This window comes from Anomaloglossus baeobatrachus, chromosome 8, assembly GCF_048569485.1.
Source record: "Anomaloglossus baeobatrachus isolate aAnoBae1 chromosome 8, aAnoBae1.hap1, whole genome shotgun sequence".
In the NCBI taxonomy this organism is placed as follows: Eukaryota; Metazoa; Chordata; class Amphibia; order Anura; family Aromobatidae; genus Anomaloglossus; species Anomaloglossus baeobatrachus.
The window spans coordinates 233,413,888-233,430,251 of NC_134360.1; the positions used below are offsets into that span (position 1 = coordinate 233,413,888).

Sequence of the window (16,364 nt, forward strand, 5' to 3'; positions counted from 1 at the left end):
TTTCAGAGAAAATAAGTAATGCACTCCCCCTCCATGGCCTGTATGCACGCCCCTGTACGCACGCTCACCACACAAGACTCCACTGCTGAACAACAAGCAGGTTCAAGAGTGTTTAAGGTTTACTCCGCAACATATAGACAAGGCTGAGAAATGCTGGAAAACATATCTGAACAGATGAGACCAAAATTGAACTCTTTGGATGTCATAACACTGCACCTTAACCCCTTAATGACCGCGGGCTACTAGTAATCTTACATCATTTCTCCTGGTCTGAGCGGTGCTGCTCTGATCGGAAGAAAAGAATCAGACTGCTGATCCTTAGAGCCCCTTAGTGGTACTACGGTAGTAAAATAAAAAAATAAAAAAAAAGTTTTAAAAAATTAAAAAAAATAAATAAATTAAAAATGAAAGAGTTAAAATAAAACATATACACACACATTTGGTATCGCCGCGTTCAGAAATGCCCGATGAAAATATAAAATCAATTAATCTGATCGGTAAACGTCGTAGCGGCAAAAAAAAGATTCCAAATGCCAAAATTACGGTTTTTTTGGTCGCCACAAATTTTGCGCAATGTAATAACAGGCAATCAAAATGTAGCATCTGCGCAAAAAATGGTACCGTTAAAAACATCAGTTTGAGATGCAGAAAATAAGCCATCCCTGAGTCATAGATTCCGAAAAATGAGAACGCTACGGGACGCGAAAAATGGCACAAAACGCACACCACTTTTTTCAGACAAACGTCTGATTTTTTTTTAACCCTTTAGATAAAAGTAAAACTATTCATGTTTGGTGTCTACAAACTCGCACCGACCTCAAGCATCACACCAACTCATCAATATTACCACAGTGAACAATGTGAATAAAATCTCAAAAATAATCATGCAATCGCACTTTTTTTGCAATTTTTCCGCATTTGGAACTTTTTTGCTGTTTTCCAGATCACTATATGGTAAAAAACTCTTAGGCCATGTGCCCACGCTGCGGATTTCTCGCAGATTTTGCCGCGGATTTCCTGAAAATCTGCAGCAGCGGCACTTCCCAGCCATTTCAATGGCATTTTGGAAATGCTGTGTCCATGCTGCGGATTTTTCCGTGGCGGATTTGCCGCGGATTTTGATCCGGAAAAATCTGCAGCATGTCAATTATTGTTGCGGATTTTGGTGTGGATTTTGGCTATAGAATGGGGGGGAAAAAAAAATGCGCATCAAAATCCGCGGCAATTCCGCGGTAAATCCACAGCAAAAAAAAAAGGTGCGGATTTGCCGCGAAAGTCGCGGATTTTCATGCAGAAAAATCCGCAGGTACATTCTACCGTGGACACAGCCTTATGTTCATTTAAAAGTACAGTGCGTTCTGCAAAAAAAAAAAAAAAAATAGCCCTCAAATGACCATATTGACAGAAAAATAAAAATTACGTCTCCCGGAAGAATCAAACCCCCCCCCCCCCCCCGAAAAAAAAACAGAAAGCGCAAAAATTCGCCGGTCATGAAGGCGTTAATGTGCTCAGAGCCTCAGTGGTGCAGCCTCATGGTCTGGCCCTGTAAACTCCATGAATCATATCTCAGCCTAGAAATTAGAGGTTACAAAAATGTGTTCACATTTCTAATTAATGGAAGGAAAAGGGGTGGAGAAAAGATTCAGATTTAATCATTTTTGACCTTGTGTTAGAGTATAAAATAGGGGAAAATTAAAGAAGCCAAGAGTCCTCAATAATCCCATACACATCGCATTTCTCCATCAGTGGGGGAGGGGATGGATGTAATGGAAACTACGAACCCTTCACATTTTGTATTTGGTGCAGAGGCTATTTTTTTTTTTTAACTACTATTCTCTAAAAAAGACAAAAAATAAAAAAAATACTTTAGTTTCCGAGAAAATCCCACGACAATGGTACCTGTCAAGCGCTCCGCTGGTTGGCATGCTTCTTGCCAATCCGCGTACACCAGTCTGCTGGAAGTAAGGAATACTGAAGATATTAGCTGCAATCACAGCCACAGAGTCCGAAGGGTTAACAAAGAAGCTGTTTTTGCCGAGAATCATGTTCCGGTCCTGAGGACGAGAAGAAAAAGAGCCCAGCGTAAATTAGAGAAAAGAAGCAACATGGAGAAGTCAGAGCGGACTGTGTCATGTGCTGCGCTGTTTGTACTGCACACAGCTCCCTGCCTGATACCACCGCCATTATCCCTACTGGGGCTAAGGTTATTGTCCCATGGTCACCGGACAAGAAGTAGCCGACAGCCAGCATTGTCAGCCATATTATCTTTAATGTAGCTGATCTTTCAGTCACCCGGTCACTGGACAGGAAGTAGCCACCTGCCGGCCATCTTTGTCAGCCATATTATCTCGAATGTAGCTGATCCTTCAGTCACCCGGTCACTGGATAGGAAGTAGCCACTTGCTGGACAGCTTTGTCAACCATATTATCTCTAATGTAGCTGATCCTTCAGTCACCCGGTCACTGGACAGGAAGTAGCCACCTGCCGACCAGTAATGTCAGCCATGTTATCTGTAATATGGCTGATTCTTTTGTCACCCGCCGACTGACTGAATCCCCCTCAGTTTCTCCTGGAAGTCACCTACAATGACACAATCCCCCAATGTGATCTAACCTACCCCATCTCCATCAAAGGCGGCGCCAAAATCATGTTCTCCGGTCTTCATCGTGTCTACCAACTCAGATGCATAGGTCAAGTTGGGGTCAGGATGGTGACCCCCGAAATCCTCCAGGGGAATGCAGTTTACCGCAGAGTTTGCCGGGGCGCCGAGCTCCTCGCAAAGAATTTTTTTCACGTAAGGTCCAACAACTGTTCAAGAACAGAGATATAAATTTACTACATCAGAACTTACAATATCAAAAGCTGATTAAGACTTATAGGTGCACCCGTCCTAACACCCAAAACCTCCACGTATCGCCTGCAACAATGCAAAACTGATTTTTGTGCGCATACCCACCTAGTAGATTCAGGAATTCTCCTGATACTCCTACTCTAATTGGCCATCTACACTTCTTCGGTGGATGGTTCTTCATTAGCCTCCTGCCTGCACTATAGGTGCTGGATCTCACTTTCACTCCCAGCATGCATTGTCCAATAATTCAGCTTGCTCTTACCTGTAAGTCCACCCTCTGGTATGCCTGAATGCAGTTTGACAGACAGGAGAGGGAGACAAATATCCTTCCCCATCTAATATATACATACATACAAATATATACACATATACATTACATACATATATATACACACATATATATATATACACATACATACATACATACATACATACATACATACATATATATATACACATATACATACATATACATACACACATATATATATATATATATATATATATATATATAAGCTGTGTGTGTGTGTATGTGTGTGTATGTGTGTGTATGTGTGTGTATGTGTGTGTATGTGTGTGAATGTGTGTGAATGTGTGTGAATGTGTGTGAATGTGTGTGTGAATGTGTGTGAATGTGTGTGAATGTGTGTGAATGTGTGTGAATGTGTGTGAATGTGTGTGAATGTGTGTGAATGTGTGTGAATGTGTGTGAATGTGTGTGAATGTGTGTGAATGTGTGTGAATGTGTGTGAATGTCCGGGATTGGCATTTGCACCGTCGCAGCTACAGCCACAAAATTTTGCACACTCACACGTCTTGACCCCGAGAGCGTCATAGGCTATGTTTTGAGGGGAAATTTTAACCCTGTGCTTTACAGTTATTCGCCAAAAAATCTGCCTCCATTAAAGCGAATGGAGCTGGGAGCCACAGTGCAGCCAGAACTTCAGAAGAATGCACAGCCATACCCTTATATGGAATGTTGGCGTGTCACAATGCAGCCAGGGAGAGAGACAGACACAGGGAGAGAGACAGACACAGGGAGAGAGACAGACACAGGGAGAGAGACAGACACAGGGAGAGAGACAGACACAGGGAGAGAGACAGACACAGGGAGAGAGACAGACACAGGGAGAGAGACAGAGATATATACAGAGGGGGAGACAGACATTATAATTACATTTATATCTATTTGTTTTGTGGTTTTTGTGTGCAGAATACATTTTTGTTAATACATTCTATTTTGTTAACAGCAGTTATTAACCCGGGTGAAGCTGGGTAGTACAGCTAGTTTCCTATAAAGTCACTACCTCTTAAAGCGGCCCCAGACCTGTTTACTCTGGGGCCCCTACTTCAGCCTCAGTTTAGCACAGCTTTAATACCATATAGGAACCTAACATATCTCAAGGCTTCTACCTCCGTGCATGGCGTCAATTCGGATCTTAAGTCTGTTCGGTCCGGAGAGCAGCTCTTTTAAGGCACTGAAGTCAAAGATGTTCCTCAGCATGTTCCCGTACGCCTCCACCGAGTCCACGATCTCCACTGCAAGTCAAAGAGACGAAGACATAAGACGTCAGAGCGAGATCATCAGAAACGTAATACATGTTAAAGCGGAGATCAGTCTGCATGAAATAGGTAAGGAAAACACAAAAGGTAACAGCATTTTCTATCCTGACATTACTCGGATCTGACAGTGGAGACGCTGGTTTATTTCTCGCCTCTAGATCCAGATATTTAAATGATCGTAGACTGAGATCGTTCTGTGGACGGTGAAGGTAGGCTGATGAACGTTCAATGCATGCAGAATTACGGGTAATAAGATCGTTCTGGGCACATAGATTTGATCTTTGTCACGACACAGACTACGGGAGAGTCCGGCGTGAGCCAAAACTCAACGACAGGGGTAACACCATGACAAACAAGGGGTACACCGGGGATACTAACAACAGAAGGCCCTAGGACTAGTGAGAGGGAAGATTGAACCCTCCTCCACTTACCTGCTGCTGTACTTTGCTAGTCCCTATACAGGTTCCTCACCTGTCGCCGAGCAGGAACCTGAAGTCCTGGAAAAACTCTACAATAGTCCTTGGCTAGTGAGTGGGCAGGTAAGAGAGTCTAGCCCCACCGCTGCACTGCAAACGCACCAGATAAGGAAGACAGACAGGGGGGAAAACACTTAGGGGGGCTTTACACGTTGCGACATCGCTACTGATATATCGTCGGGGTCACGTCGTTAGTGACGCACATCCTGCGCCGGTAGCGACATCACAAAGCCTAGGTGGGACGATGAACGAGCGCAAAAGTGACAAAAATCGCTGATTTGTGTCACATCGTTCATTTCCATAACGTCGCTCCTGCTGCAGGTACGATGTTGTTCCTCGTTCTTGTGGCACCACACATCGCTGTGTGTGACACCGCAGGAACGACAAACATCTCCTTACCACGTCCACCGGCAATGCGGAAGGAAGGAGGTGGGCGGGATGTTATGTCCCGCTCATCTCCGCCCCTCCGCTGCTATTGGCCGGCCGTTTGGTGACGTCGCGGCGACGTCGCTGTGACGCCAAACGCACCTCCCCCCCTTGAAGGAGGGATTGTTCGGCAGTCACAGCGACGTCGCCAACCAGGTATGTGCGTGTGAAGCTGCCGTAGCGATAATGTTCGCTACAGCAGCAAACACCATATATCGCATGTACGATGGGGGTGGGTGCTATTGCGCTGGACATCGCAGCGTGTAAAGCCCGTCTAAGACTGCAGCCACCACAGCAACTTCCCGAGAGAGTTTCAGTAGCGTCTTCCACCTCTAGCACCATCATCCAATGGCACAGAAAATAACCAGCACCCTCTGCTGATAGCAGAGGGCATATATAGGGACTGGGAGTGGTCCCAAACCGGAAACACCCAAGCTGGTAATTAGCCTGTTTGCTGGCAAGGAATACTGACATTAATCCTACGACCACCAAAGGAAAGGAATCCAGATTAACAATGAGAGTCAAGAATGGAAAAGTCCTAAATCTGTCACAAGTCTCCTAATACAAAGAGACGGCCGTGACAAATCTTATCGGCAGCACTTGTGCGGTTTACTCGCAAGAATGTGCTGCCGAGAACGACAATTCAGTGGTGGGGAAAAAAAGCGCAACTAGGGTCTTACCCGGTATGGGGGTGGAATTGATATGAAAAAATACACTCACCTGGTGAGGTTGTGCCAGTCACAACCGCTTTCACAAGCTTGCGAGTGTCTAGTGGTAAGCAGTGGCCCCGAGAGAACGTTCTAAAAATTAGGAGAAAAGAAACGGGTTTTGTGCCGCGCTAAAAACCACAGATCCAATAGATTGGCTCAGTGGTTAGCACTGCAGCCTTGCAGCGCTGGGGTCCTGGGTACTAGCCCCACTAAGGACAACATCTGCAAGGAGTTTGTATGTTCCCCCCGTGTTTGCGTGGGTTTCCTCCGGGTTCTCCGGTTTCCTCCCACACTCCAAAAACATACTGATAGGGAATTTAGATTGTGAGCCCCAATGGGGACAGTGTTGCCAATGTATGTAAAGCGCTGTGGAATTGATAGCGCTATATAAGTGAATAATTATTAATTATTATTATTATTATTATTATTAAAAAGACTTCCTTTTTATTTTTACGAGTCTACGCGTTTCAAAGACATATCCGTCTCCTTCATCAGGACATGATTTCTTTTGTCCTGATGAAGGAGACGGATATGTCTCTGAAACACGTAGACTTGTACAAATAAAAAGGAAGTCTTTTTAATCTACTGGATCTGTGGTTTTTAGCGCGGCACAAAATCAGTTTCTTCTCTCCTAATTTTTGAGAACGACAATTCATAAGTCGGATTAAAATTCATCGCACCTGACGAACAAGCACGCATTCATTGATTGTGGCGCTCTTTAGGAGGGCTGGTAGTTGAGGCTTCGTTGGTCTCAATAGACTGCTAGTCTTCCAGTGCACACAACCCAGTCTTTCCCTTTACAGAGAGACAAGACCTGACCACATACCTGGAGAGGCTGGCTTGGGTACTAGCCCCCTGCAGTCACCTGGTCAGGTATTGGCCACCAGAAATATTCAGGAAGCCGGCCCTTTACTCCACTCCTGTTCATGTTGGATCATCAATAGGGTTATAGCATGTGCTCAGACCCCTGGGGGATCATCTGATTGGCGACGAGCTGACATGGTGAGGAAGAAACCCTTGTGACCGGGTGGTTCAGTCACAGAACACAGTCTTGGCACACGAGTTCTGCCTGAATATGAAAAGTCTTGTGTTCGGAGATCTGAAAGCCAGCAGAGGACGCAGGAGCGACGCCATCGGAGCCGCTACAGTGCACACCAGCGGTTTTGGACTTTCACTAGAGATCAGACTACAAAACTCCTATGCCAAAAGTTTAAAAATCTAGAAAAACATAGTAACAACCCAAATCTGTACCTGTAGCCGTCGTCAGATCTGACAGTAAGAACAGCGCAGAACGCAGCGGCATGCAAAAGGCCCGAAACTGCGAGGAAACTGCGAGGAAACTGCGAGGAAACTGCGAGCGAAGCGACAAGGATGGAGGTCGCCCCAAACTCACCTGTAAATGGCTTAAACTTATTCTCCAGATCAAACTGCTGCTTCCCGATGGTGCAAAGGTCGACTTTCAGGTCGGGGCAGATAGCGTATTCCTCGATGGTCTTACTGAGCTGGAAGATTTTGTCAGTGATGGCTTCGGGTGCGGGACCTGGAGGAAACATGAGAGTGGTTATCACGGAGTGACCCTTCGTTATATACAGCACCTGCCAAAACCTTATCTGACCCAACAGCCCCCAGCAACAACTGTGTAAACACAGAATTCTTTTTTTTTTTATTTTTTGCACTCAAAATCTGCATAAAAAAAAGCTGCATGACAATTATGTAAAAAAGAGAATTTTGTTTACTTACCGTAAATTCTTTCTTATAGTTCCGACATGGGAGACCCAAACCATGGGTGTATAGCTACTGCCTCCGGAGGACACACAAAGTACTACACTCAAACGTGTAGCTCCTCCCTCCGGCTATATACACCCCCTGGATGACAATCTACCCAGTTCAGTGCAAAAGCTGAAGGAGGACATCCACCCATAAGTAGAGAAAGAGTAAAACTCGGAAAGACCAGAACTCTGTCTACTAACAACAGCCGGTGAAACACACGGAACAAAAAACTGCCAACAGGCAACAGGGAGGGTGCTGGGTCTCCCATGTCGGAACTATAAGAAAAAGAATTTACGGTAAGTAAACAAAATTCTCTTTTTCTTTATCGTTCCTTATGGGAGACCCAGACCATGGGACGTTCCAAAGCAGTCCATGGGCGGGAAATAAACCAACTGAGAAGTAGGCAAAACCTAACTTCACAAATGGGCGACAGCCGCCTGAAGGATGCATCTGCCCAAGCTCGCATCTGCCGAAGCATGAGCATGCACCTGGTAGTGCTTCGAAAAAATGTGCAGACTGGACCATGTGGCAGCCTGACAAACCTGCTGAGCCGTAGCCTGGTGCCTGAAAGTCCAGGAGGCACCGACAGCTCTGGTCGAGTGCGCCTTAATCCCCGGCGGGGGAGGCACCTGAGAACACTGGTAGGCATCGGAGATAGCCGACCTGATCCAACGAGCTAGAGTCGGTTTAGAAGCAGCGAGACCCTTGCGCTGACCAGTGGTTAGCACAAAAAGAGATGTGCACCGCCTAAAAACAGCGGTGCGTGACACATAGATTCGGAGCGCCCGCACCAAATCTAAGGAGTGCAACGCCTTCTCAAAGCGATGCACCGGGGCCGGACAAAGAGAAGGTAATGAAATGTCCTGGTTAAGGTGGAAAGGAGACACCACCTTAGGGAGAAAGTCCGGAGTCGGACGAAGAACCACCTTGTCTTGGTGAAACACCAAAAAGGGGGATTCTGAAGAGAGCGCAGCCAAATCCGAAACTCTCCTGAGAGAAGTTATGGCTACTAGAAAAAAAACTTTCTGTGAAAGTCTAGACAAGGGAACTTCCCTGAGAGGCTCAAAGGGGGGTTTCTGTAAGGCCGTGAGGACCAGATTAAGGTCCCAGGGATCCAAGGGCCGCCGGTAAGGAGGAATGATGTGAGATGCGCCCTGCATGAAGGTGCGCACCTGAGCCAGTCGGGCGATACGCCGCTGGAACAATACCGACAGAGCCGACACCTGTCCCTTAAGGGAATTGAGGGACAGTCCTAGCTGTAGACCGGACTGTAGAAAAGACAGGATGGTCGGCAAGGAGAACGGCCAAGGGGCATGGCCGGACGAACGACACCAGGACAGGAAAATTTTCCAAGTCCTGTGGTAAATCTTGGCCGAGGAAGACTTCCGAGCCTGAGTCATGGTGGAGATGACCTCAGAGGGAATGCCTGAAGCCGTCAGGATCCAGGACTCAAGAGCCACGCCGTCAATCTGAGAGCCGCAGAATTCTGGCGGAAGAACGGACCTTGAGAGAGAAGGTCTGGGCGGTCCGGGAGACGCCACGGCACCTCTACGGACAGACGGAGCAGGTCTGGGTACCACGCTCGCCTGGGCCAGTCCGGAGCAATGAGCATGACTCGACGGCCCTCCATTCTGATCTTGCGCAGAACCCTGGGCAAGAGCGCTAGAGGGGGAAACACATAGGCCAGACGGAACTGAGACCAATCTTGAACCAGTGCGTCTGCTGCGAAGGCTTGAGGATCGTGGGAGCGAGCCACGTAAACCGGAACCTTGTTGTTGTGCCGGGATGCCATTAGATCTACCTCTGGAGTGCCCCACTTGCGGCAGAGTGATTTGAACACTGACGGATGCAGGGCCCACTCGCCGCCGTCTACGGTTTGACGGCTGAGATAATCGGCCTCCCAGTTTTCTACACCTGGGATGTGGACTGCAGATATGGTGGACTTCGAGTCCTCCGTCCACTGGAGGATTCGTTGAACCTCCAGCATCGCCAGACGGCTGTGAGTTCCGCCCTGGTGATTGATGTAGGCAACCGCTGTCGCGTTGTCTGACTGGACTCGGATGTGCTTGCCCACCAACAGGTGGTGAAAGGCTAGGAGAGCTAGAAACACAGCTCTGATCTCCAGCACATTGATTGAGAGAGCTGATTCGGACGAAGTCCAAGTGCCCTGTGCTCGGTGATGGAGAAATACTGCTCCCCAACCGGAGAGACTGGCATCCGTGGTGAGGATTACCCAGGACGGAGTCAGGAAGGAGCGTCCCTGTGACAGAGAGAGGGGCCGAAGCCACCACTGAAGAGAGCTCCTGGTTTGTGGCGACAGAGCCACCAGCCTGTGCAAGGAAGAGATCTGCTTGTCCCAACAGCGGAGAATGTCCAGCTGCAGGGGACGCAGATGGAACTGAGCAAAGGGAACCGCTTCCATTGACGCCACCATCTGACCCAGCACCCGCATGAGGTGTCTGATGGAATGACGGCGGTGCCTCAGCAGAGAGCGTACCGCCAGACGAAGAGACTGCTGTTTGACTAAGGGCAGCTTCACAAGTGCCGGCAGAGTCTCGAATTGCATCCCTAGGTACTCGAGTTTCTGGGTTGGAATCAGAGTGGACTTGGGCAAATTGACAAGCCACCCGAACTGGACTAGAATGGCGAGAGTGAGCGAGACACTCCGCTGGCAGTCTGCACTGGATGAGGCCTTGACTAGAAGGTCGTCCAGGTAAGGAATCACTGCCAACCCCTGGAGGTGCAGGACCGCAACCACTGCTGCCATGACCTTGGTGAATACTCGAGGGGCCGTGGCTAGGCCGAAGGGGAGAGCCACGAATTGGAAATGTTCCTCTCCGATTGCAAAGCGTAGCCAACGCTGGTGCGAAACCGCAATAGGAACATGCAGATAGGCATCTCTGATGTCGATGGATGCCAGAAAATCTCCTTGGGTCATTGAGGCAATGACCGATCTCAGAGATTCCATGCGAAAGTGCCACACCTGAACGTGCTTGTTGAGAAGCTTGAGATCCAGGATGGGCCGGAAGGAACCGTCCTTTTTGGGGACTAGAAAGAGGTTTGAGTAGAAACCGCTGAACCGTTCCCGGGCGGGAACCGGAACAATTACACCGTTGGCCTGCAGGGATGCCACGGCCTGAGAGAAGGCGGCGGCTTTGGAGCAGGGGGGGGTGGACAGAAAAAATCTGTTTGGCGGGCTGGAAGAAAATTCTATCCTGTAGCCGTGGGAGATGATATCCCACACCCACTGATCGGAGACGTGTTGAAACCACACGTCGCCAAAGTGGGAGAGCCTGCCACCGACCAAGGACGTTGCTGGCGTAGGCCTTTTGAGGACGCGGCTTTGCGCGCCAGTTGGGTTTATGATCCTTGGCTGCGGTAGTGGACGAGGTCGAGGGCTTAGAGGCTGACCAGTTAGAGGAACGAAAGGAACGAAAATTCGATTGGTTCCTGCTCTGGACCGGTTTCCTGGCCTTAGTTTGCGGCAAGGAAGTACTCTTTCCGCCAGTAGCTTCCTTAATTATGTCATCCAGCTGTTCTCCAAACAGCCGGGACCCAGCAAAAGGGAGACTCGCAAGGTACTTCTTAGAGGAAGCGTCTGCTTTCCACTCTCGAAGCCACAAGATCCTGCGGATCGCGAGGGAGTTAGCGGAGGCCACCGCCGTGCGGTGAGAAGCCTCCAGGATGGCAGACATGGCGTAGGATGCAAAAGCCGAAGCTTGAGAAGTTAAGGCATCCATCTCAGGAATAGAGTCCCTGGTGAGGGAATGCATCTCCGCCAGAGAGGCAGAGACTGCCTTAAGAGCCCATACTGCCGCAAAAGACGGGGAGAACGAGGCTCCTGCCGCCTCATATACAGACTTGGCCAGAAGGTCAACCTGGCGGTCAGTGGGATTTTTAAGAGAAGTGCCATCAGCCACAGCTACGACTGTGCGGGCTGAGATTCTGGACACCGGAGGGTCTACCTTTGGGGACTGGGCCCATTCCTTAACCACCTCTGGTGGAAAAGGAAAACGGTCATCTGAACTACGCTTCAGAAAGCGTTTGTCAGGACAGGCCCTGGGCTTGTTAACAGTGGTCTGAAAGCTGGAGTGGTTAAAAAACATACTTTTAGCTTTCTTAGGTGAGGTAAACTGGTGTACCTCTACCAGAGAGGTTCAGAACGGAGTTAATGGACGCAATCAAGTCACTAACATCCGCATCACCCTCAGACAAATCAATGGGGTACATAGAAGTAGCGTCTGAGCCCACAGTAAACGAATCCCCCTCGCCCTGCACGTCGGCACGTGAATCAGAGCCGTGGGACGAGGGAGGAGAAGGGTCCCTACGTCTCCGTTTAGGGGGACTGGGACCTAGAACATGCTCTGAGGGCTCCGCAGAGCTCTGAGCAGCAGAGACACTCTGAGGGGGGGGCTGATGCATAGACAGCAGTGTCCGGGACAGCTGCCCCATGGAGTCGGCAAAAGACTGGGAAATAGCTTGTGAAAAAGATGCTACCCAAGCCGGGGGATCAGCCACCTGGGCTGGAGCGGCTGGAGGAGCCCCTGAGGAGGCTCCAGGCTGAGACACAACCATATTAGCACAGGCATCACAATGTGGGAATGTGCTCGGCTCTGGCAGAATGCGCTTACATGCAGTGCAAAAAGCATACATGTTTGCAGCCATGCTCCGGGTGACAGACATGCTGCTGATGGGGGGGCTCTGCAGCAATAAAACACTCCTGTAGAATGCCTGAAAGTGTATATAAAAAGCCCACAACCAGAGGTTGTGGCTTACCACACCACTCTCTGTGTGCCCTCCGGATTCCACAGCTCCAAGTCCCAGTGAAGCGACAGCTTTCCCAAAACAGCAACAGCTGCAGCTCCCAGCGCCGTCCAGTGTAAGAACGCTGAGAAAATGGCGCTGGGAGGAGGAGGGGGGCGTGTACAAGCCCAGGAGCGGGAAAAACGGAGGGCAGAGAGATACAGGACGAGGTACAGGGGAGGGCACATCTCTCCAGAGAGGAGAGTCCTCCCCTCTGCTGGCCGGGCGGTGGGCGGCGCTGTATGCAAAACATGCAGGGAGCCGAAAACGAAACTAGGCCCAAACTGAAGCCGGGGCCTAGATTTCAAAACGCGGCCGAGCAGCAGGCACCTTCGGCGCGGTTCTCAGAGGAAACTCCCAGAACCGGCCGAAATTTACAGTAAAGTTACAACACATACTGTCCCCCAAATAAAAGTACCCGGGACCCCTGAAAAACGTCTCAATACTTAGCTCTTGAGACGCAGGGCCATGTCCCTGGAGAGGGGGGTAAACGCTCCTTCCAGCAGGGACCAGACAGGGCTGCGGATGAAGCCGGCCTCCTGCAAGCAGAGAGGACCGTGATGGCTCCCACTTCAAACAGAGCCTCGACAGAGGATGCGAAGGAGCTCGGCATGTGAAGGCTCCAGCCTTATTAAAGTCAACCTTAACAGCACCCCGCAGAGTGGGGCGTGAAGGGACATGCCGGGAGTCCAGACTGGACCCGCTTTTCTTCCAAATCTTTAAAAATAAAAATGAAAAATATCAGAGAATGCAAGTGTGTGTGACCTCCTGAAACACAAAGCAATGAACTGGGTAGATTGTCATCCAGGGGGTGTATATAGCCGGAGGGAGGAGCTACACGTTTGAGTGTAGTACTTTGTGTGTCCTCCGGAGGCAGTAGCTATACACCCATGGTTTGGGTCTCCCATAAGGAACAATAAAGAAATGTTTTTTCCCAGTTCAGGCGCCATGTTGCATTTCTGCAAAGATTGTTGGTTGTGACAAAATAAGTTTAGGCCCTGTGCGCGCACTGCGTTTTTTTTCACCAACAGCTTTTGCTGCAGGTTTTCTGCAGCAAAAAAAATGAGCATGTCACTTCTTTTCCGCAGGTACATGCGGATTTTGCCATAGATATTGGTCAAAAACCGCAGGGAACAACCCACAGAAAAACATGCGGTTTGACGTGTTTTTTTACCGCGGATGCGAAAATCTTTCAGAGCCTGTGGAATTTTCTTACGAAAATTCAATTTTCTAGTGCGCACAGGGCCTTACTGTGGAATAAAAGGGACATGCGGCTGATCTCTGCAGACTCCAAATAAAAAAGTATCAGCACAGTAAAGGGGTTGTTACATCTATCTTCAGGAGTGCACCGCTCCCCCACCCCCTGCTCACCAGGGGGACACTGCTACCCCGCCTCCTGCTCACCAGGAGGACACCGATCCCCCGCCTCCCGCTCACCAGGAGGACACCGCTCCCCCGCCTCCCGCTCACCAGGAGGACACCGCTCCCCCGCCTCCCGCTCACCAGGAGGACACCGCTCCCCCGCCTCCTGCTTACCAGGAGGACACCGCTCCCCCGCCTCCTGCTTGCCAAGGGTATATTGCACTGCTGATTATTGACAGCTCTGGACAGCGGCATGGTTGTGTTTGCAGGTCTGAACGGTGTGCAACCAGAGAGAGCTTTGTCTCTGCACCAAAGGAAGAAGGGCAGGGCCACTGGATCCAGCCACCTCCAGAGCTGCGCTCCTTGCCTAGGAAAGCTGCCACTGCTGGTGAAGTAGTGGTGGGTAACCTAGACAATAAGCAACTCATTTCTTGAAAACAGAAAGGATTTTTAATAAGGTTTTTTTTGCTTTTTTTTTTAACAACCAAATGTATCCTTTTAAGAAGATGAGACCACCCCATTATCTGACCACAATTCTCGTGCTACATTTACGGCACATCAAAAGCAAAAAGTCTTCCATCTACCAGGGATCATATAGTGATTACTTATATGCAAATCTATGATTACACCTTTGGGCTAGCACTACATGGTGACCTGGGGCCACAAAACATCAGGATCTTGAATCTAGCGGGGGCCATTCTGCAGACTGTGGTAATAGGACACATTCACTATTAGCTGCAATGTAGTAGAACAACATTGTGATCTGACGTCGCCATGTAGCCCTGGGCTCCCGAAGGAATGCACCGCACCTATTATACATCAACAGGGGGAGGTGTGGCGTCTAGTGATGGGTGAACCCTCCGATGTTCGCGTTCGGGAGTCCCGCCCGAACATTTAGTAAAGTTATAGTTTGGATTAACACAATCTTGCGCTCATCCGCTGTCTCCCGGCCGCTTCTGCTTCCGTGTCCAATCATTGCTGTGCCCCTGGGTTGCAGGACCTTCCGAGACGTCATAGCCATGTGACCAGTCTGGTGTGAATGTTGCACAGACATTGGTTTACAGACTTGTCACATGGCTATGACATCACGGAAGGTCCTGTAACGCACGAGGTCACAACATTCACACCAGATTGGTCACATGCTATGACGTCACGGAAGGTCCTTTAAGTCAAATCTAGCAGAGCTGAAGATGCTCGCCCGCCTTTGGACTACGTCGGAGGGTTTTTGTTTTGAGTAATAAAAATGGAGTCCTAAAGGTCTTCCGTTTTATTTCTAATAAAATATTTTTTCTCTGTGTTGTGGTTTTATTTTACTGTTAAAATAACAGACAATCAAACACGCTGGCACAGAGTGGGCGTCTGTGATTGGATGCTGGAGTAACCTGAAACCAGTCCATACATTGTAGCATCTAGAATGTATGGGCAGATTCCAGGTTACTCCAACAGCCAATCACAGACACCCATTCTGCGTGACAGCGTCTGATTGGCTGTTGAATCCCTCACACATATAGTAGTGTAAGAATAAATAGTTAAAGAAAAGACGTAGCGCTCTGTAGTATTTTTCTTAGCGCAGAAAGCGGACGGCTACGGGCTGCCACCCCCATCTGCCTGGCTTTACCTTGACTGGCAATCAAAATACAGTGTAAGCCCACACTTTTTTTTTTGCAATATATTAATTAATATATTGCAAAAAAAAAAGTGTGGGCTTACACTGTATTTTGATCGCCAGTCAGGTAAAACCAGGTAGCTGGGAGCTGAGATTCTCAGCGTGGTAAGGCCCAAGCGTTCTGCGCTCCCTAATAAAAACCTGAGCCCGCAGCCGCCCCTGGAAATGTCGCATTGTTTCTTAGCGTCATTTCCAGGCGCTTTACCCGGCTCATCCAGAGGCCCTGATGGTGGTGGCACACTGGGTCATAAAGGGGTCAATACCAGCTTTGTATTCTCAGCTGGTAGTAAGCCCGAAATTCAAGGTGTCATGCCATATTAGACATGGTCACCATGAATTTCTAGTAAACAGTAAAAAACAAAAAAAAAAAACAAACAAACAAACATTTAAAGACTCCATCTTATTTTAAAAGAATCCTTAGTCCGACGTAGTCCACAGGTAGCGCAATGTCAGCTCTGCTTCGTCACTCTGTACAGACAGCGTCTATACAGAGTTAGAAGCAGAGAGAGCATTGTCAGCTCTGCTTCATCACTCTGCACAGACAAGCATCTCTACAGAATGAAAAGCAGGCTGTCACTGAGACCGGAGTTCGACTTGCATATGACTCGTGCGAGTCTTGCATTGCATCACCCGACACTCTCCGGACACGAGCGCCTCAGATGCATGGAAATACATGCAGCCGACCTCTCCTCTCAGAAGACTGTGTGGCCGTACTGGGTGATGCGATGGAAGACTC

At 48.9% G+C, this 16,364-nt stretch overlaps 1 protein-coding gene across 3 annotated transcripts in view; it reads right to left on the reverse strand.

The window, feature by feature from the left end:
- The window catches only part of LOC142248924 (phosphoglucomutase-1), a 119,099-nt gene that overhangs the window by 14,516 nt on the left and 88,219 nt on the right, over window positions 1–16,364 (reverse strand). For all 3 annotated transcript variants that reach the window (XM_075320356.1, XM_075320354.1, XM_075320357.1), the window contains 4 exons: window positions 7,421–7,567; window positions 4,266–4,391; window positions 2,619–2,809; window positions 1,900–2,054 (listed from right to left, as the gene is read on the reverse strand). In XM_075320356.1, coding sequence (XP_075176471.1) covers window positions 1,900–2,054; window positions 2,619–2,809; window positions 4,266–4,391; window positions 7,421–7,567 — 619 coding nt within the window. The remainder of the gene's footprint in view (window positions 1–1,899; window positions 2,055–2,618; window positions 2,810–4,265; window positions 4,392–7,420; window positions 7,568–16,364) is intronic.